The sequence below is a fragment of the Danio aesculapii genome, chromosome 2 (assembly GCF_903798145.1).
Source record: "Danio aesculapii chromosome 2, fDanAes4.1, whole genome shotgun sequence".
NCBI classification, from domain to species: Eukaryota; Metazoa; Chordata; class Actinopteri; order Cypriniformes; family Danionidae; genus Danio; species Danio aesculapii.
Genome location: NC_079436.1, coordinates 33,719,702 through 33,746,962, shown reverse-complemented (window position 1 = coordinate 33,746,962; position 27,261 = coordinate 33,719,702). Strand labels below are relative to the sequence as shown.

At 32.5% G+C, this 27,261-nt stretch overlaps 1 protein-coding gene across 1 annotated transcript in view; it reads right to left on the bottom strand.

Moving 5' to 3' along the window:
* The window catches only part of dars2 (aspartyl-tRNA synthetase 2, mitochondrial), a 34,985-nt gene extending 7,897 nt beyond the window's left edge, over positions 1-27,088 (bottom strand). The window contains exons 1-14 of the mRNA XM_056477918.1: positions 26,591-27,088; positions 26,394-26,493; positions 25,550-25,616; positions 24,813-24,914; positions 24,618-24,713; positions 23,722-23,845; positions 23,592-23,638; positions 19,553-19,659; positions 18,374-18,443; positions 16,850-17,029; positions 15,150-15,257; positions 10,709-10,771; positions 7,014-7,166; positions 882-1,100 (exon numbers count right to left, since the gene is read on the bottom strand). Of these exons, the coding sequence (XP_056333893.1) occupies positions 882-1,100; positions 7,014-7,166; positions 10,709-10,771; positions 15,150-15,257; positions 16,850-17,029; positions 18,374-18,443; positions 19,553-19,659; positions 23,592-23,638; positions 23,722-23,845; positions 24,618-24,713; positions 24,813-24,914; positions 25,550-25,616; positions 26,394-26,493; positions 26,591-26,780 (1,626 nt within the window). The 5' untranslated portion in view covers positions 26,781-27,088. The remainder of the gene's footprint in view (positions 1-881; positions 1,101-7,013; positions 7,167-10,708; positions 10,772-15,149; positions 15,258-16,849; positions 17,030-18,373; positions 18,444-19,552; positions 19,660-23,591; positions 23,639-23,721; positions 23,846-24,617; positions 24,714-24,812; positions 24,915-25,549; positions 25,617-26,393; positions 26,494-26,590) is intronic.
* Positions 27,089-27,261: the final 173 nt, after the last annotated feature.

Genomic DNA, 27,261 nt, shown 5'->3' with positions numbered 1-27,261 from the left:
TTTTGACTAGATTTAAATGGAAATTGGTAAAAGCAAAACTAGTTTATTTAAAAAAAAAAAGACATTTAATTTTGAGTGGATTCGATTGTGATACAATATTTAAATTTGCTAAATATTTAATTTGCTAATGAATAATTCAATTTGACTACATTAGCTGGGTTTACATCACCCTGTGTTTTTGCACATATTTAAGTAATCGCATGAGAAACGAGTGTTGTAAATTTTAAATTCACAAAAAAGTTTTTTTACACTCGCTTGAGATGGTTTTGGACTTGTGCAAATAAAGGCTCAATGTGAATAAGATGGTTATGGACACACACTTGCCAAATAAACTCTGACGTAGTGAACAATACACCCATGTGACTGCATTCCTGTATCCATTATGCTTGCCTTGTTTACTGTTACTAGGTTACCAATACTACAGTCAGTCACTCTAACAACTCGATGGAAACACACCTAATTTGCATTAGGGATAATAATATTTTTCTGAACTTTAAAAAGTTTCACTTCAAGTTATGATAGCTAGCTATTGAAATAAAATGACTCCAACCCAAAAGTCAGACAATCACAATAAAAAGCAAGCCAAAAACATAAAAATGTTATTACTTTTTTAAAAAGTGTTTTAAGTAATTAATATTTTCCACAAGGATGCATAAAATGTGTCCACTTAATCAGAAGTGTGTAGTATTGATAGTAAGTAGTAAGCAGAAATAATGTTTCAAAACATTACACTGTAACAAAACTATCTTTTTTTGAGCACCAAATCCCTTGTATTTGCAAACTTAACTTAAAATTTCCCATCTATTAAATGTTTTCATCAAAATGCAAAGCAATTATTCTGCTAGATTAAAAAGACAAACTGAAATGATGATGCATCATACCATGTGGGGTCTGGTGTACAGCAGATGTGCGTCTTCAGGGACTGGAGCGGTGAAGGGATGATGGGCCGACTCAAGCCCCTCTGGACCATCCTCTTTGGGTAAGAAGAGTGGAAAGTCCACAACCCACAAGAAGTGAAAGACAGATGGATCTCGAACTGGAACACCATAACGCTCAAGCAGCTCAGCGACCTGCAGTCTCAGCTTTCCCAGCAAGGGGCGCTACAGAATGGCAAAAGAGATTCCATTGTTTACTTTTATCATTTAACATAATTAATAGGAGATCATTAAAAGAGAAAAACCTTAGCTCTATTGTGCATTGTCAAAATGTGCTCAACGGCTTCACAGAGGTTGAGCTTTTAAGGGTTAGTTCACTCAAAATTGTTTATGCTCTCATCATTTACTCACCTTTTACTTGTTTTAAACTTTTAAGAGTTTCTTTCTACCCGTTTGACTTGGAACACAAAAAACAGCTAAATGTTTCAATGCTATATGAAAGCCCCATTTAGTAATATTTACACACTATTTATTACGCTAAACTTTTTTGTATTACTTTGTATACAAAGCCATCAATAATCTTGCTCCTCAGTACCTTACATACTTGCTCTGTCCGTGTACCCCCTCTTGTTCATCTTATGATCTCAATTTACTCAGCTTGCCAAGAACACACCTTAAAAACAAGGTGATCAAGCTTTTGCAGTTGCTGGTCCTAAACTTTGAAACTCTACCAATTCACATTAGACTTTTCCTCTCGATTTCTGTGTTTAAGTCTGTGTTAAAGACCTATCTATTTTCTCTCACTTTTAATACTCCTTAATCACAGTTTTATTGCTTTTAATTGTTAAATATTTCTTTTATATTCTGCTTTCTTCTCTGTCTTTAGTACTCCTAAGTACAGCACTTTGGTTGTTTTTAAATGTGCTTTATAAATAAATATTGTGTTGTACTATATTCTTATACATAGTTTTTATTATACTATATTATATAGAATTTTATTTATTTATTTTTGAGTTATTTAGAAATTTTGAATTTTGTCATATTTATAGTTTTGCGTCTTTTTTATTTATACAGTTTAAGAAAAAATACTTAAAAATACTTCTGTAAATCAGGACTTGGGAAATATTTGAATAATAAACAATTTACAAGAGGGCTTGTACTTTTTTCTTTAACTATATTTTGTTGTATTTAAGTTAATTTTTAATGAAGTTTTCATTTATAAAGGTGCAGTTTATAATTTTTTTTCATCCTTGAGATTTATACAATGAAAAAAAAAAACACTTCTGTAGTTAATTTAAAGAAAGATATATTTCTGGGAAAATGGAGGAAATGAGTAGAATATATTTCAGTTAGAAGACCTGATTTTGTTGCTATAAACAAATAGAAGATGCTCAACTGATACATAAATACATGCTAATGTGAGTATACGTATATGGTTACAGATTCACATTGTTTTCTGTTATTCCTATGTGTATAATGAAGGTGGCCATTTGAGATTATTCTGGAAGGAATTTTATCATGACTTGCGTTCTCACCCTGAATGTGAATAGTCTTTTATTTTTTATTATTTTGGTTTGGTTTTTATTTTTAATTTTACTAAATTTGAGTACTATGTATAGTTAGTAGACCTGACAATAATGTATGTAAATGATCACATACTGAGATTCAAATGTACCTTTAAATAATGTATGAGTGTCCTTAATTGAGTGTTAACAATAAACATAAAATTAAATAAATAATAAAATAAAATATAAAGTTTTTCATCTAATATTAAAATGTTTCATTTTAATTACCAAAAACATTTAAAATATCTTTAGCTAATAACAACAATCTGTAGGTCTCATTTGTAATTATGCGTACACTCAAATTTGAACATGAAATCTACATACAAACAAATCATTCAGCAAAAACTTTCATACTAAAATTGACAATAAATTTAAGGAGGAAAGATGCCAAATTAAACCAATTAAACCACACAAAAGTACACCAAGTTGTAGGGCTGGGCGACAAAATCGATATCGGTATTTATTGACCGAACACCATTCTATCGATAATAAAAAAAGTTTGATATGAAGCGCTATAGTGGCTTTTTGGTTTCTTTTCTTGTGCATCCCAGCCACTAGTTTCCCATCTGAAGGATTTTTTTAGCATAGTGGGTAATGTTGTCATGCAAATTCACAATTTGTAATCTTGCAATATGTGTTTGAATAATGATGAAATGAGAACACATTAAGAAGATATACTTCATCTCAAGACTATATTCATTATATAGAAAGGAAGAAAAGCTGTTATAGCCCATGCATGCTATTCCTCTAAATAACCACAAAGATTTAGACCTATGTACAGCTGGCTAATAAGAGGTCTGTAATCTGGCTCTGTATACATGGTTTTAAGAGTGGCACACTTTAGCACTGCTTTAGGATTGGACAAGAGCAGGTCAATAGAGAGTAACGTATGTTTGACAAGAGCGACAAAACACTAAATTCAACTTATGTATGTATATAAAAATCGAAAATAATCCACACAATTATTAGTCAGATTGATTTTTGCCTATACACTGGCGAGTCCAATTATTATTTTTTTTATTCTGCATAAGAAAAACGTACTGCAGGTTTGGAAGGACAAGAAAGTTTGAACTATTTTTGTTTGAACTAACTCTTTTACATAAATAAAAGATTATACATGTTTTAGTATAAGATGTAGCAAATCCAGGATGGCCTCAGAAAAAAAAAAAACTCCTCCTGAGGTGTTGCTCACATACTGAACAACTTCTAACCTTCAGTTTAAAAGCAATTTTAAAGATTCAAAAATCTGACCACAGTTCTAAAAATGAAACCACCAGAGGCTTTTACAATCCATGCTTTTAAGGCCATGTACCTGTACATGCTAATGAACATCCTGATTTCTAAAACCATCTTTGAGCAAAAAGATCTCCCTCAGCTCTCATTTCTCTGACTTTCTGCACTAGATTCGCCATTCATCCCACAACCTCAGTGCACAAAGCTCGCCAGTTATCCCCAGCCATCTCTGCTTTGTGACTAAAAAAGCCGTCTCACTTTGTGCCAAGCTCACCATCTGCACTGGCCCCCGAGCGAGAGCCGAGGCCCGGAAAAGACGAATATTCTTTTTTTAAAGTGATTAGATCATGTCAGCATTCTTCCGAAACCGTATTTAAAAAAAACCCTTAGTCATCAATCACTTCAGGCCACAAAAACTAAAGCAAAGGTTTTTGAGGACCTTAAACAAGGACGCTGGCCATCCATTTACTTGTAGTTCAACAGTAGTTTGATTTCAATTATTGATGCACCACATTTTTTTAAAAGTAATTTGGCCGATTCAGATTTTTTATACAATTTAGTTTTTATTTTAAATTTTAATCAAATTGTATAGTATGATTCCAAATTTAAAGTAAAAAGAATTTTACTAGCTCTTAGAAATTATTAACTGTAAAGAACATCCGTTAATTAACGTTAATCATTTTATCTACACTGTAAAAAGCTAGGGTAACTCAAACCATTTGAGGAAACCGATTGCAACAAACCATTTAAGTTCAAAAACTAATCCTAATGAGTACTGTAAACTTAATCCATTTGAGTAAACAAAGCAATTTGAGCACAGCAAAACCCAATAAATCAAGGGAATCCAAACCAACTGAGTACTGTAAAACTCAATAAGTTAAGTCAACTCAAACCGTTTGAGGAAACCGATTGCTACAAACCACTTAAATTCAAAAACTAATCTATTTGAGTACTGTGAACTTACACCATTTAAGTTGAAGTAATGAGGTAATTAATTAACTCATTACCTTCAACGCTGAGTTCTAAACTCTTTTCAAATGGGTAGAATCAACTTGCAGTAAATTTTGAGTTAACAACATTCATTTCATTTGATAAAGTTGACTGTTGGGTTTTACAGTGTGTGGTTATTTGCATTAAGGAACCTTTATCTCTGCTCTGTCGATTTTTTGATGTTAAATAATGAACTGTGCATTTCAACAAAGTGACTTTATTGGCATTTTAGTAGCTTGAAAGTATATATTGTATAGAATCATTTTTTAATATTATTAAATTGAAAAAAGTAATAAAAGTGCATCTATTTTCTAACCATGCTTTTGTACCATAATTTTAAGATCAACACAGACCCTATATGACACTTTAAGCTTATGAACATGTAACATGTTTTTCAAACTTTTCAACATCCAAAGTTGTTGAAGAAATGTCAAGGTCCCACAATGCAATTCAAAAGCATAAATAAATGAAAAAAAAAATACAGGAATTACAAAATACAGAAAACTATTTTGTAGATTTTTTATTTTTATGCTACATTAAAACTTGCGTAACACTTTATAATAACTGCACACTATGAATAATTTATTAAGCATTAGCAAATAATTAACTGATTATCTGTTAAGTATGAACTCTACATTAATAGACGTTAGTAATATTTACAGTTTATAAATACAGTTACAAATGCTGTGTTCTTGATTTAAAAGCACATGTAAAATGTGCTTAATGAGTGTGTTTTCATACTTTGTTAATGATTCATTTTTCATTAATAAACTTTACATTATTAAGAAACCAGTTATTTAAGAATAGTTGGTGTTTTTTTAAGATCGTTCAGAATGCATAATTAATGATTAATAAACTATTCAAATCAACATTTTTATCTTATTATTCAGGCATATATTAAGTTACTTTGCATGTTAATAAAACCTGCAAGAACCATGCCGCCATCCATATCTGGAGTTAGATCCCATTCTTCCTTGACGCACACATTTAGGCTGTTCATATCTAGAGCTAGATACAATATTTCATTGACGCACACATTTAGAATTGTTTATTTTTGCTGTAACCAATGAGAACTGTTAACCTGGATCCCACCTTTTCTGGACGTGTGTAAAGAGTATAATTTCTGCATTGTTGTACTGTAAGTCAGAGCGGCCTAGGAACTCAATGCGAGTGTTGAAGCTGGCTTCTGCTGATGAAACTGCAAACTATCTCCAATAAACTTTATTTATTTATTTGAAACTCTGACTCCGGCTCTTCTTCATCTGACAGACTGGTCATTCTTTGGGTTAAACTGTTAACCATCCCTACAATACTGAGTCTTTAATTGTAATTTATAAGGGATTTATAAAGCAATAATAGTCCTTACTTTAGATTAGGTCACAAAACTGGATGAAGTTGAGTTAATAAAGCATTTATTAACATGCAAATTAACTATAAATATATTCCTGAATAATAAGAAATATAAATGTTAATTTGAATAGTTTATTAATCATTAATTAGGCATTCTGAACTATCTTACGAAAACAACTATTCTTTAATAACTGGTTTGTAAATAATGCAAAGGTTATTAATGAAAAATCATTAAGCAATCATTAAGCACATTACACATGCTATTAAATCAAGAACTTAGCATTTGTAGATGTATTTATAAATTGCTTACTAACGTCTATTAATGTAGAGTTAATGCTTAACAAATAATCGATTTGCTAATGCTTAATAAATGATTCATAGTGTGTCGTTATTATAAAGTGTTACCAAAACTAAAACAGTAGACAGGCTTAATAAGAATGCTAATTCGTTAAATTCCAGTAGGCCCGCTAATATTACAGTAGCAAAAATTGGTTAGATAATGGACATAATGTAAAAAGAAAATAACCTGAATAAAACCACACACCCCAATTTAGTATTTAAGAATTCCATCCAGTATTTCTAGCAACAGGAAGAGTCGACTTCTGATGGTGAGTTTTTCCAAGTACATCTATAATTCATAAAACCATCAGATATGGATGAAGCTCATGTAGACCAAGTATAGATGTTCAATCTAGCTTTAGATTTAGTGAAGTTTTCACAGATTAAAATGCAGTATCCTGCTCAATATTTCATACTTTTTGGGAAAAAAAAAAACAAAAAAACTTTATGCCATGACCTAAACATAAGCTGTAATGAAAACTGACCAAACCTAAAAGTCTTTTCAGAACAATCATGTGTTTAGAGCAAAGAAAATGGGCAATTCTGAATTTGGGCTGGTCATTCGGTACATCTCTAACTTCGATATTTGCACGCTGAGCTCTCGTGATGCGTTTCTGCAAGCGAATCAACATTGCGGAACAAAACCGAGTCAGATACGCACCACGTTCTTGCGGGGTCCAGCCGTGATGAAGATCAGGTCTCCGGGATTGGCCTGGGCCATCTGGAGCAGCTGTTGTTTGGCCGCGTCCGAGAGCAGCCGGCTGAGAGGAGATTTCAGTGAACCATCTGCCCTTACTGGAACCACGCTCACCTCCTGTACGACACATGGAGCAAACACACCAATGATCATCCATTTCCTCCATCGGCCCATATTCAATTTCCATTGACAGCGTAGGGCACAAACTCTTGAGCAATCATCAGTCTTGAGAACATTTCGGGCTGGTTTCCCAGACACAAGCTAAGCCAAGACCTGGACTAAAACGGATAGCGATGGAGAATCACCTTTGATGATGCCATTAGTTCAAGCCAGCAACACTAGCACAAAGTTGACTTTCTATTTATACATACAGACAGAAGAGTACATAAAGTGGGGGAACTAAGCAGAACTGTCAGCTATCTAGAGTATTAAAGCACATTTAAGAAACTTTAAGGAAGTAGTTTGGGAGAAAGTGAGTAAAAAGAGACATAACTCTAACTTTGGGTCACCTGAAGTGTGGCCCATTTGGCTATTAGGTCTAAAAGAAGTATTTAAGAAGTTATGTCTCTCCTCACAACTCTTGACATTTAAAGAGACAATTAATAAAGGGATAGTTCACCAAAACCTGAAAATACTGTCATCATTCACTCTTCTTCCACTGGCCATAAATCTGTTTGAGTTATTTTTCTGCTGTTAAACAAAAAGAAAAATTATTTTGAAAAATGTTGGAAACTGGTGACCTCCATAATATTTGTTTTTCCTACTATAAAAACTAAAAGTTACCAGTTTCAAACATTCTTGTTTTGGTGGGGAATCAAACATTTGAAACCACTTGAGGGCTAGTATATTTAAATTTTTGGGTGAACTAACCCTTTAACACTATGGACCCTATCATACACCTAGCGCAATAATGCGCAAGATGCTGAATTTGTTGCTATTTTCAGACCAGCGCAACTGTAATTTTCACGTTTTGTGCCATGTTTTTAATAGCAAATCCATTGGCACCACTTTGTGGACTCATGAGTGCGCTGGTCTGAAAAGGCGGTAGGTGCATTGTTGGCGCGTTGCTATTTTGAGGAGCTGAAATAGACTAACTAATTGATTGAACTAACTAAAGACTAAATTGACTAACCAAAAGCTGGTCTAAGGTCCAGTGCAGAGCGTGTTAGTTATGCACCTATGCAGGTCCAAACGCATACACATTGCTTAAAACACACAGGATGTGCGGCAATACACAAATATCTTCACATATGAAAAAAATTAAAGGATTAAAATGTTACAAAAATTATTATTTTTCTACATAAAATGTAAAAAAAACACTGCCTCCATGCCTTCTTCACCTCGCGGGGCTTTTTTGTAGATTATTCATGAAAATTTGCATTTGTATAATGTTATTATTATTATTTATAATAATAATTTAGTATTATTTATTATATGCATATTTACATTTGTTTTAATAAAAACTAGTTTGGATATGTCCATCTGTCGGGTTTTGGAGACGTCTGCATCACTATATGGGGCATAAGAATTAGACGTGTGTTTGGATGTAACAGTTTTTTGACCACACTTTTGCTATTATTGTTCATTTGTTCATTTGCTGGAAATTAAAACTGAATTTAGAAATAGTGTTGAAACAAATAATTGCGTTTAACAGATGAAATTAAATATGTAGGCTAATAGATGTCTTCAGTGGAGTGAGTTTCCACCATTTCCTTATCCACGAAAGTAAAGGAGTAAAGTAAAGAGTAAAAGTAAAGCAACAAGAAAGTAAAGAGTGCGAATGGAGGAGCAGATGGTCTGTTTAACTGTTTTCTTGCTAGTGAAGTGTATTTCCACTTACAAAGTCCGCCATGAAAAAGCAAATACTCCATGGCGTGACGCAACTGTGTCTTAAGCAGAATGCAACATGAGACTCTGATTGTTTTAATGCACATTATTCTCAAAACATAACTCATTAAGAAAATAAGCACAACACTGTTAGACCATGCGTTAGGACGCAGAGTGTATTTTCCCATCCTTAAAATAGCAAAAGTGGATTCAGACATGCTCTTAATGCTTTTGCGCCATGTGCTTTACATTATTACAATAGAGCCCTAAGTTTAAAATTTAGTTTCAGTAAAAAAAAATGAAAAAGGTACTTTTACAAAATCATTTTTTCTTATAAAATGCAACTGGTAAAGCTACAATAGTTTAAATTTCACAAGCTTTAAATACAAAACAGCAGTAATGTGTAAGCTGTATATTATTCTACCTTGATTGCTGTTTGGTTTTGATTTTAATCAGTAAGAACTGACTCATAAATCATTCAGTTGTTTGAGAGTAAAACTGCACTAGCTGTGTTTTATTCACTGAAAAGTAATGCTTATAAAGGTTACATGTTCGAGATTTGTGTGAACTGCATGGGTCACACTGTATGGTTCTAATTCACACACACAAAAAAAGAGCCAAAATATAAGAGGCATTTGTTCAGGAATTAGTCAGAAAACACTAGCAGCCCTGGATGGTTTTAATTCTCCAGAAAGGAACAACAATTACGTTTATTTGTGAATTGGTTGGACTGCACTGTTCACACTGTGTAGTTGTAATTCTCTAATAAGAAATGGAGCATAACAATATTTTTTGTATGAATCAGTTGAACAGCAGCAGTCAGAACATGTGGTTTTGATTCAATGAAAAGAAACAACTAATAAAAATTATTTGTTTAACAATCAGTGAACTACACCAGTTCTTTCTGATTCACCAAAAACAAAGAAACAATTTGTAAGTCACTTATATTTTATTTTTAATACTTAGTTTTAATTAAAGACTCCAACATTTTATATTTAACAGATTATGCTAATTTAATTTGTTAAAATTCCTAGCCTTTATTGGACAGGTCAAACAAAAATAATTAGTGTCGTAAATTGTGTCATATTCATGTAGCAGATTGACATAAAGCAGTGTTTCTCAACCACCTTCCTGGAAGACCACCAGCTTTGCACATTTTTCATGTCTCCTTAACCAAACATACCTGATTCAGATCATCAGCTCATTAGCAGAGACTGAAAGGCCTGTAATGGGTGTGACGGACAAAGGAGACATCCAAAATTCGCAGTGTTGGTGTTCCTCCAGAAAAGTGGTTGAGAAACACTGACATGAACCATACAAGTTTGAAATGACATAAAAGAGAGAAAACAATGGGGCAATTTTAACTTTTGGGTGAACTATATCAAAAATTATTTCCATTATAATCATCAGTAATATAAATATTCTTGTTTTAGCACTACAGCATCACTTACATGAGCAGATTAGAGACTAAACTCGAATTGTTATTAATATTTTATCCCAGTATAAATCCTTTAACATGAATTAACTTGAAGAAGTGATCAAACACTTTCGCATGCTATGAATCATTACATGTCATAAATTACAAATGTTCTGCAGATGGACTGAAGAAACAAAAAATGCATTTAACATTCCCTTTATAAGACTCCTCGGCTGGCCTACAACACAAATAAAGAGCTGTGTCTCCGCGAGCTCGATCCTTGCCTCAGGGTGAATGTGCTGTGTGTTACATTTGACTGTTTTACCACAAAATGATCCTGACTTATTGATTTCTTTTCAGATAAATATTTCAGGAGACTTCCCATGATGTGAACACATGAAGACACAAGACTCACCTGACCATACTGTGTCTTAGCTGCTTGTTTCAGAAACTCAAAGTCTTTGCCCTTCAGATGTTTCTGCGAAAGAAACGATACATACAGTCAGTTTTAACCACTCCAGAAAGAGAATGACAATATAACTTCAAGAATGTAGTTAATAAATGTAGTCAACTTTTTTTAAGAAAGTCAGCTTGAATGTGACTGATCATGTAAATTACAGTGTTAATGAACATGCTCATTCATTTTGAGTGTAATAGGATTTAACCCTTAGATCACGTTAGGGTCATTTTGACCTGGAGATTTCTTTTTTTTCCATTCTTTTTTTTAAATTGAATATTTTGATTTTGAACAAATCCCAAGATCCACCAAACAAAAACAAAAAAAAGTAAAATAAAATAAATAATAGGTACAAAATCAGGATACCTATCAGGATATAGTCTCTCTCATATTTAAACAAAATTGTACAGTTTTTTTTACTGGCACCATTTATTTTGGCTGTGGTGTATTCCAGGCTAATAATGTCCAGTAGATAGAGCCTCCAGAATAGATCAGTTGGAGCAGATGGATCCAGCCATAGTTTTAGGATAGTTTTTTTTTTTGCAGCAGCAGCAGTCCAAATAACTGACAGAATTTGAGATTTATTTCTTTTCCTAAAACTGTTTGTTAACGTTATCACTTTGGGCTAAAGCTTACTGAATTTATTCACACACTGTAAAACCCAACAGTCACCTTTATCAAATGAAATGAATGTTGTTAACTCAAAATTGACTGACAGTTAATTCTACTCATTTAAAAAGAGTTTAGAACTCAGTGTTGAACGTAATGAGTTAATTAAATACCTCATTACTTCAACTTAAATGGAGTAAGTTCACAGTAATCATTTAGATTAGTTTTTAACTCAAATGGTTTGTAGCAATCGGTATCCTTAAGCGGTTTGAGTTGTCTTAACTTATTGGGTTTAACAGTGCTCAGTTGGTTTGAGTTCTCTTTATTTATTGGGTTTTACTGTGCTCAAACTGCTTTGTTTACTCAAATAGATTAAGTTCACAGTACTCAATTAGACCAGTTTTTGAACTTAAATGGTTTGTTACAATCGGTTTCCACAAATGATTTGAGTTACCTTAACTTTCTGGGTTTTGCAGTTTACAGTTATGAAAATGTCCTCAAAATTGTGATACATTTTATACTTCTTTTGATACTTGATTTTTTGTCAGCAGGCCGTTTTGACAGGGAATACCACGAGTGTGAAAATTTGGTATACAATAAAAGCATTTTTAAAAAACTGGAGGTTAGGGCTGCACGATATTGGAAAAAACTGTCCTCGCAGTATTTTATTTTTCTGCTATACATATTGTGATATTGAGTAAAATATTAACTGATGAAATGAATAGCTTTATTTGAAAAGAATTCATAATTTTAGGAAATTTAGTTATTTATTTACATACAGTTGAAGTCATAATTATTAGCCCCCTTTGATTTAGTTTTATTTTTATATATTTCCCAAATAATGTTTAACATAGCAAAGAAATTTTCACAGTATGTCTGATAATACTTTTTCTTCTAGAGAAAGTCTGATTTGTTTTATTTCGTCTAGAATAAAAGCAGTTTTAAATTTTTTAAACACCATTTTAAGAACAAAATTATTAGCCCCTTTAGTCTACAGAACAAACCATCATTATACAATAACCAGCCTAATTACCCTAACCTGCCCAGTTAACCTAATTAACCTAGTTAAGCCTTTAAATGTCACTTTAAGCTGTATAGAAGTGTTTTGAAAAATATCTAGTCAAATATTATGTACTGTCATCATGGCAAAGATAAAATAAACCAGTTATTAGAGATGAGTTATTAAAACTATTATGTTTAGAAATGTGTTGAAAAAATCTGCTCTCTGTTAAACAGAAAACGGGGAAAAAATAAACAATGGGGCTAATAATTCTGACTTCAGCTGTATATTATTCAGAAGCTCATGATTTACACTCATGAAATAATTACTTTATAAAGCTATATTTTACATTCTTTGGGAGATACAAAACAAAGACGTTTCAGCACAATGCCTTCCCGTCTGTGACACAATCTTTTCACAGTCACAGTCAATTACAATATGTCATCAGGTAGACAACTACTCAATAGTTAAAAATGATCTCATTTCCATTTCTTTATACTGCACTTAAGCACACAAGAAATATTTCCTGCACTTTTAAAAGCATTATCTCCATTGTACAGGAAAATAATATATCAAAGAGCTGGACGACTTTGCCTAAAATCTTGAAAAAATCTAAATCTGGATTAATTGAATATTTTAACTTGATTACGATTAATGAACGATTATTTTATGAAGTAATTTATTTTATTTTATTTTTAGTTCCCTGACAGGTTTTGTACATTAAATATGCCCCCATAATACAAGTGAGAGATTGTTGAATGAACGGTGCATTACTTGATTTTAAATGAATTGAAGGAAACACAGACTATCTACTTTCTATGATTATTCATTGAACATCAATGTTGAACAACTGAAATTAAAACACACATTGTTTAAAAAAAACAAAAAAACTAAGTCTTGTTTAACATACCCTAATGTACAAGAAGCTAAAACTTGCTTATATAGAGGCCGGAACCGGCAGACAAACAAAAGTATCCATATTGAGCTACTCCATGGGACTCGAAACTTGTAAACACTCGCCCCAACAGGCTCGCCGGAGTCTGCGTGGGGTTGCGAAGACACGAAGGCTGCGCCAAACAATATGCATGTGCTTGACACAGAAGTATAAATCAGCCTTAACAGAGTGGGGTCACGTGACTCCACACGCAATAGGGAAAGTAATCAAAAAAAATGTACCTGGCAAAATTAGATCAATTATAGGTTCTGAATGTCGATTTCTATTACTTTTCGATGAATCACCCAGCCCTAACATATTAATTATCATCATTCACTTATTCATGTCTACGTCAATACAATGAAATTCCAACAGTCCAAAACAATAAAAATACATTTTCATCTCATTATTAGTATCATTATATACTTATATTCCATGATTCACAATACTATAGATAAACAATAAAACATTAAAGAAACACCAAAAGGTGCAATTCCTCATTTATTCCTCTTGGTGTAAGTGCTTTTAATTTATGAATCAAAAACGCTTCTCTTTGTAATAATCTTTAATTCAGATTACCTCCTCTTTGGTATTTAAATACTTCCTCGACTCTAGCTGTTTAACGTCATGTCCGAAATTCATAGTGTCTTGCTACTTTCCTTTACATATATCATATATTAATTTTAGGAAAATAATAGGATGATTTTGTAGTGGAGCGCATCTGCATAAAATGCAATAAACCAAATCTCAAGCATTGATAAATACAGTAAAGCGAAGTTACAAATGAAATAAATACTTTTTTGGTTTTTTATGGGAGTCTAGCAGTATTCAGGCTTACAAATTGAACAATTTAATGTAAAATAAAAACACTGTATAATCTTCATTGCATATACACTGCACATAAATACAATGAATGTTTCTTGAAGCTACTAACATTTGAATTTTCTTAGCCTGAATGCTTTAAATTGGCTTGAAATGTATACACAGTCACATGCAAATGATACCATTTTTTGGAAACTTTATGGTTAAACTTTGCAATTACTCAACAATCATGTGTGTATTTAACGCATACTCAACTATAATCCTGAATCAACATTGCAAATCCTGTGATGTGAGTGTTGCGGATATTGATGCTGAAACTATATATTGTGCAGGCCTACTGGAGGTCAAATATGAAAGCATACTAAACTCTAAAAAATCATTTGTTTTCGTAGCACACTGATGGGTCAAACACGGACAAACCCAAATTTGGGTGAATCTTTTCAATTAGATAAAAAATGTTCAGCCCACTTTTTAACCCAATAGTTGGGGTTTATTCACATTTGACCCAATGTTGGAATAATACAACCCAGCATTTTTATAGTATATTGTGATAAATAGTGCATTTACTTATATTTTATAATTGACAAAAGTTTCCGCAAATAATTACTTTTTCCACTCAAAAAAATGAGGAAAGTGTTCAGTTTTTTTTTCCAAAATTAAAAATAAACCCAGTCATAATTAAAGGAAGGATGCAGACAAAATGACTGCATCCAGTGAGATAGGCTAAAAATATACATTTCTAAGAAATGCCTGATCTACATCTGATTCCAACTCCCCCTAACGCATTACTGGTTCATTTAATTCTTTGTATTTTAGGTTTACACTCTATTTCCTCATGTTTTAGCAAATTGTATTTATTCCCTATGTGATTTAGCTACAGTATAGCTCATAATACAGCTGCACTAGTTGATCAATTTGAATCGTTAAAAAGAATCAACTCAGAAAAGATTAATTTGTTTGGAAATCAGACTACACAGTTTGTGTTGTAGAAGTCTTTGTGTTGAAGCATCAGAATTTGTGGATTCCAGGCTTACCGTTCCTTCTGGGACACAGATGGCCTGAACGCAGCCCTCTGGTTCAAGAAGTGCATCTTTGATGAACTCAATTTGTGCTTCCTGGAATGCTGTGCTGACATCCACAAGCTGAATACAAGAAAACACTTCACAATTACAAACTGAGTTTCTGTACCCACACAAACCCCTCACATCAGCTCAGAGAATAAGCCGTTTTTCACATCCCTTCAGATCAAATTCATGAATGTTTATAAAGTGTTTTTGTTTTTGAGAGTTGGTAGGGGCAATTATATTTTTAGTGTTATGTACTTTCAATTTAATTGTATTATTAAAATGTTTAAAAGCTGTTAATGAACTATTAATGTTAATGCTAATCATTCTTTTGTGCTAATCATTTTTGTTCACACCTAATAAGGATCCATTAGTTAAGGTAAATTAATGTATTTTCTAACATGTACTAATAATGAACAATATTTGTGCCTCACTTATTAATCATTGTCCAGCTTTGTATAATGCATTGTTAAAATACAAAATTGTGCATAACATTTCTTAGGGCTCTGTGAGTGAACAAGTATTTCATTAACTAAAATTAACAACGGTGAATAAATTCTGTAATAAATGTATTTTTCATAGTTTTTTATATTAAATAATAATTATATAGCAAACACTATACTGATTTGTGATTTTAATAATGCTGTTTTAATAATAATGTTAATGTAATAATGTTGCTGATTTACACTAAATCCAATGTAGGTAAACTTGACCCTAAACATTAAAGTTGTACCTGACCTTTGAACATAATACATTAAATATTAAAGTATCAGAAAATCACAGTCAAAAAACTATTAAATGCTGTTATTTTGAATTGTTCATAAATAAAAAATCATGTAAATCATGTAAATGAACTCATGTAAACTCAAGTAAATTAACTCGTGTAAATTTTGATTAGCATTTACTAATAAAATGTATTTGGGTTTCCACAAAAATGCAAAAAGTATTCATATTATGAATTATTACCAACATCTTCATATTATTTGTTATTACCAATAATAACTGATCACAATAGAGCAGCAAATATACATATCAGAATTATTTCTGAGGGGTCACATGACACTGGAGTAATGATGCGCAAAATAAACATTTGAATCACAGGAATAAAACACATTACATGATATTCACAATTACCACTGTCAGTTCTTTTTTTTTATTATATCTGTTTAAATTATTTTTGATTGTTTTAATGTAATTTATTCCTGTGATTAAAAAGCTGAATTCAGAGCCATTACTCCAATCTTCAGAGCTACATGACTAATCAGAAATCACCCAAATATGCCAATTTGATTCTCAACTACTCTGACTATCAGTTTTAAGGTAATATTTAACAAAAAAAACATAAACATAATACCCCCCCCCCCCCTAAATCTCTTACTTTCAATCTGCATCTCTTATTTTTGTATGTGTTAAAAAGCGTCACAGATTCAGCAAAAATTTTTGTAAATTTATGAGCAGAACCGAAAGCATTCAGGACGCACACTGCTGCAAGAGAACGTATCACCAGAGATTCATTTGTAATTGTTGAGCACTGCATGAAAATCTGTGATGTGTGGGGAAACAGGATGCAATCTCAGCGTGACGCCAAGGACGGCCAGCATGCAAACAACCTCACTGATGTCTTACGTCCAATCTAGGATGATGTGTAGAAAGAACGAACGAGCGGTCACCTTCATCCCAAATCTAGTGTCTGGTTTGTCGACTCCGTAGTCTCTCATGGCTTCTTCATATGTCAGGGTGGGAAAGGGGACATTAATCTGTCCTTTGTCCTCTGGCCAGGAGAACTGGACCAAGCCTTCAATCAAACTCATGACTCCAGCCTGGTCCACAAAGGACATCTCAATATCTACCTAAAAAGAAAAATTTGTGAAAATGGTCACACTGCATATGTTACACCAACTTAATCCCCAGATCTGCTACAATCTTATATAAACTAGATTGCAAAATGTATTTGATCTGAACTAAACCAGCACATTATCTGTAATGTTTCCTAGTATTGGGTTGCAGCTGGAAGGGCATCTGCTGTGTAAAACATGTGCTGGATAAGTTGGCGGTTCATTCCACTGTGGCGACCCCTGACTGATAAAGAGACTGAGCCGAAAATAAAATGAATGAATGAATATTATGCACTTTCAACAAACAAAAGAGGGCATAAATAAACGCATAAACAAATAAACTGCCGACTGCACAAATAAACAATTAAATAAATAAGATTATGATTTAAATTATTTAAAATCAGTAAGATTTTCAAAGGTTTAAGATTTTAAATGACTTTATCTGGAATTATTTGTTTCAGCTGTGTTTTTCAATATCATGCAATTATTTTGCAATTCAGAACACAATTAGTTACGGAACAAAAAAAAATCTCCTGTTTTTCCAAACAAAAATCTAATATAATTTATTTATGTTTTATTTATTTATTTTGCCTAAACCAGCGCAGAAAAAAACTCTGGACACTGATGATCAAGAATTACCAAATAAACAAAAATACACTAAATCAATTAATTGCCACAGCAACGTCCTATGACATAGCGGCCCAATCCCAATTCTACCCCTTAGCCCTTCTCCTTACCCTGTTCCAATTCTCTTTATTTTGAAGATGTAGGGCTAAGGGGAAGGGGTAGATACCCCTTCGAACGAAGATTTTTCAGGACCACATTCGAAACCAAGAGGTAAAAAAAATTCCCAGAATACACCAGCCACATAGCTGAACCCGGAAGTAAGGAGATCCACAAATGAATATTTTTTTGTCATTATTATGAATTTTTACAACAAACAAGCATGTTTTAATACATTCATAACCGCGTTCGTGTTTTACAGTCACGCTTAAAAAAAAACGCTTACCTGAATATAAAATCATTTTTAAATGCGGTTTGTATCAGGTAATGCCATCTTTTTTTAATGCAGTTCAGAACATGAATAACTATAAAGATCTGATTCAAATGTTTAAAAAAATCTGATTTTTCCTGCCTGTCTGAAGAAAAGCAAAATGGTCTTGTGGGGTTCATGATTTTTAGCCTGAATGAGAATGCTGCAAAGCCTATTAGCAGCTCTCGCCCTCATGAGTGGGAGTCAGAGCGAAGCGCATCATTAAAACACTCAATATTCATCTGCATCAGTACAGAGCCCTAGTTTCACAGATATTGTCAGACATGCAGCGACGTGTTTCCTCCCAGCCTTTAGCACATCATTACCTGTGTGAATTCAGGCTGTCTGTCAGGTTTGGAGCCTTCGTCCCTGTAGCACCGAGCCAGCTGAAAGTACCTGAGATTGCAGGAGAGATCCATCATATAAGTGACTGTTGGCCAATACTGACAGACAATTTTCAATCATGCGTAACATATGATTTTTCTTTGACAGACTTGTCATAAAACTAGCCTGAAGACCTGGCATTAGTGCAACTAATAATTCAAGTAGACGTGCTGCCAAAATTGAAATGAAAATAAGACCATTGTGGCCATTACCATTTTTCAAAATGATCTTATTTTTGTTTGAGAAAATGCTGGAGCAGACTTTTGGATATTCTCAAACAATATGGGAAAAAAAATAGATTTCACTGATTTTATTTGAGCTCAGAAAGTTTATGTATATAATCAATTTGTTATTAAATACACTACCCGTCAAACGTTTGGGGTCAGTAAGATTTTTAAATAAGCTTCTCCTGCTCACCAAGGCTGCACATATTTCATCAAAAATACAGTACAAATTTTACAATTGTGAAATGTTATTGCACTATATTTTAACTGTTCAAAAGTTGTTTATGTATGTATGTATATATATATATATATATATATATATATATATATATATATATATATATATATATATATATACGTATACACACATACACATACATACATACATACGTACATGTATATATATTATTAAACCTTTCTTTGTAAATCCTTCAAAAATTTTTAAAACACATCAATAACTTTTAATAAACCATCTACAACCGTGAATAAAATAACTTAGGTCTTCTTTATTTCTGATAATGTCACCAATTTCTCTGCATGGGCCAAATACACAAACATGTCAGCTGCAGCCTGACTGATACGCTAATACCACCCCACAATTCTTTCCTTTTATTTATAAATAAGAATTTTAAATAAGCATTCTAATCCATAGCATTCATATCACTGTTTGAGCTTTTCACACAGCTTTGGAAATGAAAAAAATATATACTTCAAATTTCAGTTGCTAAAAGCTGAGAATAAAACATAGCTTTGAAATTTACGCTGAACAACAGGATGTAGCTCTGTTTCTTAGGTGTTACCAGTCAGTAAAAACAAAGTTTAGTCAATGTGCCAAGCATCTGACAGCAATCTGTGAATACGAAGGAAACAGAAAAGGACAAGGAAATGTGATTTTACCGATCTATGCCAGCCACCATCAGAAGCTGTTTGAACTGCTGTGGGCTCTGTGGAAGAGAGTAGAACTTCCCAGGGTCTCCAGATGGCACCACAAACTCTTTGGCACCCTGAAAAACACAGTCACACTTGAATAAACTCTGCATATTCCTGCCTCTCACCGAGAACTAAAAGAGCCAGCGTATCTCAAGCCAATCTGATAAATGAAAGTCACATAATGAAAGACAAAAGAGAACGGCAAAAATAAATTAGTACAGCACATGGGGATAGATTAAAAGAACATTCAAGAATATTAAGAAAGTCCTTTTTTTTTTGTTTGTTTGTTTGTTTCTTTATCAGAACTATTATATTTAAAACCTAATATATATTAGGGCTGCACGATATATTTTTTCAGCATTGATATTACAATGTGATCATTTGCAATAGTCACATAGTCGCAGGATAGGCAATGTTGACTGAGTCTATATATTATTATTTTATAGAAGAAATCATTTTAATGTGTTTTTGAGGCCTGTGACGTCATCGAACTGAATTTTAAAAGCATTCACACACTGTAAAACTCAACTGTCAACTTTGTCAAATCAAATGAGTGTACTTAACTCAAAATTTACTCACAGTTAATTCTACTCATTTAAAAAGAGTTTTGAACTCAGTGTTAAAAGTAATGAGTTGATTAAATACCTCATTACTTCAACTTAAATGGAGTAAGTTCACAGTACTCATATAGATTAGCTTAACTGGATTGTAGCACTCGGTTTCCTTAAACAGTTTGAGTTCCCTTAACCTATTGGCTTCTACAGTGTTCAGTTTGAGTCCTCTTCATTTATTGGGTTTTACTGTGCTCAAATTGTTTCATTTACTCAAATGGATTAAGTTTACAGTCCTCATTAGGATCAGTTTTTGAACTTAAATGATTTGTTGCACTCGGTTTCCTCATATGGTTTGAGTTATCTTAAGTTATTTACAGTGCAGATAAAAAAAATGATCCTTTGTAACGATGATTGTAATGATGATTAATATCATTATTTTTATTATGTAATTGTTGTATCTGAATACTGTTAAAATCTTTTTTTAATTGTATTGATCTATGCTTGTACATTGTTTTTATATTTTTTTATTCCAGTGCACATCTTTGTAGAATCATCCCAACCAATCTAAAATTATTCATTCTTACCAAATAGAGATATTTAAGTCAGCTGGTGAAATGGTTTTCATGTCATAATATGTATCGCTGACACAATGTCGCAGTGTTCGATTTTTCCAATAACGTGGAGCTCTAATATTATATAATATGTAAGACTTAACAACAATATTAAGTAAACACTTGAAAATTCTATTTCTCCTGTTTTACTATTCATAGCAATGGAAATAAAATGTAATTTTTGTTTTATTCTGAGAACTACTGGTGAAATTGACATTTTTAAAAGCTTTTTTATTAAAAAAAAGGTATTAATAATAATAAAAATACTACATTTTATTTGTAATGCGCTTTTCTCAAACTCAGTGCTAAAGACATGTTTTATAATCCTTTTTTTGACAAAATACCAATGTTCTTCAAGGAAGTTAAGAAATCAAAAAAGAAGAACTCATATTGGATATTGGGTCCTTTTTATTCATTTATGTTTATCGCTTGATATTGAATATTTAACTGTACATGTTGATTTTTCATCAGCTTTCACTCACAAAACTATTATTTAAATAATGATAATCAAGTACACTTTAGCATATGTTTAGCAAATATTTTATAACATTTTAGATTTCATTTTTAGTTTATTATATATCTATCATAAATATCTATTAATTAATTTAGCAAAAACAAAATAAACCTTGGTGGAATAAACCTTTTTCAATTACAACAAAATCTGTCCAATTGTCATTTTCAGAAATAAAAGAAAATGTCTAAGTCTAAATATACAATAAACTCCTGGTATTGTAGATGTTTTTTTATCACATAAAACTGCAGGAGTACTCATGTTTAAACCATTTAATTATGCATAACTCAATGTTGAAATTTTGAAGTGTGCCAATCATGTGTCAACCTAAAAAACACACAATAGCTTTTTTTAATCACCGATGCCATTGTATAAATTCAGTACTCTCACTCTATTCGTAATTAATTTATTCCACAAACTGAAGTGTCCAGGAACAGCAGGGTTACCCAGATAAAGTGAGTACTACTTAGCCACTCATACATATGTATCAAAGCTGTAAAAGTTTTAAAAGTCCATTCACTTCACTGGAAACAGATGCAAAAGTTTCAAAAACAACAAAGCCAGAGGGAGGAAATCGCTCACAAAGTTTTGGGTAACGATCTGGCAATATTTAGCAGCAGCTGTATTTTGTTGATGTTTGGGCAAGTATTACATGTCTGTCTTACAGAAGACAAAAAAATGAGTATGAATTGCCATGCAAGGCAAGTATTGTGCTGTATAGAACAAGATCTCATTAATGTGACGTTTTTACAATTATTTAATGTTTTTGTGCTTAGGGTGACAAGTTACATTCCTCACAAAACTCTCTCACACATACTTTGGATTTGGTTTTGAATATGTTTATTTTGTGATTAATTATGAGTTTTACTGTTTAAATGTTTATTCATGTTAAAAGAACACTTCACTTTTTTTTGAAAACAGGCTAAATTTACAACTCCCTTAGAGTTAAGCAGTTGAGTTCTACCATTATTGAATCTATTCATCTCCAGGTCTGGAGGGGCAGCTTTTATCTTATCTTAGCATAGCTCACAAAATCGGTTAAGACCATTAGCATCTCACACAAAATGACCAGAGATAATTTTCTTATTTAAAGCTTGACCCTTCTGTAATTACATTGAAGGAGTTACATTGGATACAAGAGAAAATGTAAAAGTAAAATGTAAAAATCAGAAAACGCTGATTTCTATGTTGATATGGCTAGGAACTATACTCTTTATCCAGCGTAAGATCTAGGAACTTTGTTGTTGTATCATGGCTACAGAACACAGTGATATCACACAGTGTCTGAAATAATCCACAGCATCAAGCTCTACTCTTGCAACACCTGCTACACTCTGTCTAATATCATTGTGCCAGCCATATCGGCGTAGAAAATGGCAGCTTTTCCATTTCTGATACTGAAAACTGAACAAAGTGTTTCAATATTTAAACTTTTTAAAGCTTGTCATGAGTGAACTTCATTGGTAGTCAGTCTTAATACACAATGTAAGTACAGAAGAGTCAAGCTTTAAATAAGAAAATTATCAAAAACTCTCTGGCAATTTTTGAGCTATTCGCTACTGGTCTAATCTGATTCAATGATCTATGGTAAGCTAAGATAAACGTGCTCGCGTTGGAGATCGGTTAAATGGATTCAAAAACAGTAAAACTGTTTAACTCTAAGAAAATAAGCATATTTTCAAAAAAGTGAAGGGTTCCTTTAAGAAATAAATAAAAGCTCTTTGATTCTTTATTGTCATGACTCCATTTTTTAATTCCTGAAGCCATTTGCAATACGTATGTGTTACGTCGCCATAGATGTTATAGGGGTAAGGCATACGCAACACAAAGGAATTCAAACTCCAGGTTATTATTTACTAACTCTGATAGATGTTGTCAGTAACAAAGCACAAAATAATTTTGAGGAGAAAGTTGGTTACAATAACGAAAATTCATTTATTTACAGTAAGGGAACGCAACTGACAAGTGATATAAAAAAAGGGAAAAAAACACCAAATCAGGGAGCAGGACTTGAGCGGACTTTAGCTCTAACTAAACTACAGTCCCAACCAATAACTACAAAAAGAAATTGTAAAATAAAATCTTCAGGACTATACTGTGCCCTATGTATACTATTCTAACTAATTAAAAAAACATCCACAAATTGCATCCGCTCCTTGCCCAATGTATTAACAAGGGATTTCCTAGACGTCATGTGACATGCTTCCCTGCTCACTGCTATTTATGTGCTATTACAAGCGCAGCTTCTAAGTATATAGAACTGTGTGTATCTGAATTGACAATTGGTCTTATGCTTTGATTTAAATAATGTCAATGTATAAAATACCTACCCCCGGTGTTCTTTTAAACAGCGTTGGTGTTTCCACATCAACAAATCCTTGGGAAAAAAACAAGAAATAGTCAGTGAGTATACGCATAGATTACCTAAGCAGATGTATTAAAGGCTCTGTAGATCCTCACCATGCAAATTACAAAGGTACTCTCTCATTTTCATCACCATTTGAGACCTCAATCTTAAATTGTACTGCATCGTAGCTGACCGCAGATCAAGATAACGGTACTGCATCCGGAGGGCTTCTGATTTCTTCAAGGCAAACATGAGAAAATTAAGTTTAAACATATTACTGATTTGTTGGTGCCAATAGCCTAGTGGTTAGTGCGGCGACATGAGTTCGATTCCTTTGCCGATCTTTCCCCTATCTCTGTTCCCCATTTTCCTGTATCTAATCTCCACTTTCCTATCAATAAAGGTGAAAACCCCTAAAAAAATTATTATAAAAAACATATTACTGATTTTTATGTAGCATGGACAACACCTTCGACACAAGCACCATAAGCAGAGAACCTCGTAACCGCACATTAATAATGAAAAAAATCTATCTGGAATTCAGTTTTAGTCTTCCACAGCAAATGACAATCACAAAAACTATTAAATGTTAAATTTCACCTCAAAATATAAAGATTTTGAAGCTGAAGAATATTTTAGGCCATTTATCAACCTATGTATGCATCTATCCATCCATACATACATTCATCTATCTACCCATCGTCTGCATTGCGATGTCACTGAATCCAAAAGTTGGGTCGTGCTTTTATGAAATTATGCTTTATTACTACTACAACAAATCAGCATATTACAATGATTATTGTATTTTGCAATATTTGTAGTTTAACTGTGTTTTGATTAAATAAATGCAACACTTGCAAGCAAAGTTTTTCTGTTGATTTTGATCATTTGAATATTACCCTGGCATGATATGCCTTTTGTGAGATTCACCCAATACTATTATAGTCAAAATACTTTCAAAATTCATGCAACACTTTTTGCTAAAAAAAAAAAAATCATGTTCACTCACTTTAACAAATTCTTTAATCTCAAACGGCAGCTTTCGGGAGGTATTTAACACTTCAATGCTTTCAGCACAGACTTCAATTTCTCCTGTGGATATGTTCTAACAAAGAAATAATAACATTTTTACATATATTACATAGAACATAACGCTACAAGACTTTTCTCTTTATATACATATACTGTAACAATGCATATCAACCTTATTCTCCTGTCCTTCCGGTCTACGGATGACTCGTCCTTTGACCATAATGACAGACTCCACGGTGAGACCAAGCAAAGATTTCTTCAGTTCAGATTTGCTCTAAAGGATTAAAGCATCAAGGAAAATGTTATCTGTGTACCTTTTGCATAATATTACAATAAAAAACATGTGACTACAATATTGGCAGCATTTTAATTAGTCTTTCAAACACAAAATAAAAAACAAAACTATATTGTATGGAAGCTTGTTTCCACTATGGTTTGAAACACAAGTTTTAATTGGTTTACATTTCATATTACAGACTTCCTCCTTCAGAAGTGCATTTTTTAATCTTAGAATTTTGAGTTACATTCTTTTGCAATTTGTAAGTTTATTGAAAATAATATCTCACAATTCTGATATATTAAAGGTTAATCTTTTTAAAGTATTCAGAACTTTGATACATAAAGTCAGAATTGCAAATAGGCCTATAAACACACAACTGAAAGAAAGACAATTGCAATTCTGACTTTGTATATCAGGATATAAACGCAGAATTGGAAGGCATAACCTCAGAAATCCAGGTCAAAATAAAAAGTATATAATTTCTGAGTTTATTACTCACAATTCTGACTTTTTTTTTTTCAAAACAGTGAGATAGAAAAAAATCATAAGTGTGAAATAAAAAGTTCACAATTATCCATTTTATTTATTGTTTTATTTCAGTGTAAATTTATTTTTTATAATGTTACTACCTCATCTTGTGGAATAAGAATTTGCACCAATCCACTGAAGTCTCTCAAGATCACAAACAGATCTTGCCTAAAGAGTGAAAAAAAGGAAAGAAAAAAGAAATCAACCAAATGTAGTGACGTCAGGGTTTCTGCAGGTTTCACAGGTTTCATTTTTAAGACCATTGTGAATTAAATTTTTGACTCATAAAGGGCTAAAGGCTAAGGACTATTTCCAATGGCACAGATCGAAAAGTTTTTTTGCCCTATCAAAAAAATACTATAATTTAATACATTTAATAATAATAAAAAAAATTTAAACATCTTAGATTTGTTTCTTAGCAAAATATTTTAAATATTGTGTAAAAACAAGCAAGCTCTACTTGTATCCATACACTTTTTTTTCCAATATAAACTTTCTTAAAAAATAAAAAAAATGAACAAATGTTTTAAAAGTTTTTTAATAGTTTAAAAGTAACTAAATCTTTGCACAACAATCTGTCCAGGTCGGTGTCCTCAGCAGTAAATACGTAGAGAACTTTTAATCAAATGTTTTTGTAAGGAAAATAAATAAACCATTTTGATAAATAGAGTTAAAAATTACTGTTTAAAATAAAAGTTTTATTGAGATTTATTGTTGGTGATTGTGTGGGTTTTGGCCAGATTGAGTAGCAGTACATAAACACAGAAAAATTAAGACCTGTTTGAAAAATAATTAAGACCTACAAGACAATATTTCAAAAAAAAATCGAAGACTTTTTAAGGCCTAAAATTTGGATTTTGAGATTTAAGACATCTCTAAGAAACATCTTTAAGAAACCCTGGATGTGTCTTGGTGAATTTTGGAAATAAACATTCTTTCTCAAACCTTAAGTACTGAATCCAGCCACATAAAGTCACCTCCTTGTCTATATGACTGGAGCACAATTCTCCACACGTGTGGCTTCTCTGTGAAAAACTGCTTTGACCTACAAGACACAGACAAAAAAATCTAAATATCACAATAAAACCCCAAAAACATAGAATTTAGACATACACCTTCTTGTTCAGTGAAGGTCAAGTTACCTGAAGAGTGTGTAGAACAGCTTCTGCAGATACTATAAGCACATTCTAACGAGTTTGGAGGTATAAATGGTTTTGAGGAATAAATATGATTGATGGAAGGCACTGACCTTCTGCTATACACACATCTCAACATCTGCTGGGCTGACCTAACCAAAAATAATCTGCATTTGTTTGCCATAGTTGGCTGCATTTATTGTCCTTATCAAACGGAAATTTAAAATTCGAGTCGTTTTTTCACTTCACCGTGTACATCTTTCGTACATGTCTTCTTTGTGTATGCGAGTAACTTATAAATGTACAACTCCATGTACATTACTGGTATTTAGCGTAACACTGATGTCACCATTTTCCTCAATCATCCTCAATCTGCAACATGCCGGAATCTGTGTGAGATTCACGAGGCGTATTAAAAATAAATGAATAAAAATCAATGTTATTCCGGCTGAATTGTCACTGACATTCTGAATCTGACAGTCGTGAGGCTTGTTCCGTGTTTTTCAGTACGCCGCATGGAGTGCTTAGGCGTGACTAATCCACTAAGAACTAATCGATTTAAGCTTTCGTAACATAGCATTTAGCAACTTTTTTTTTACATTTGTGTAACTCAGTTTAACATTGTTAGCAGCTCTTGTTTAACTCAACTCGTATTATACAGAGTTGATGGAAATAAA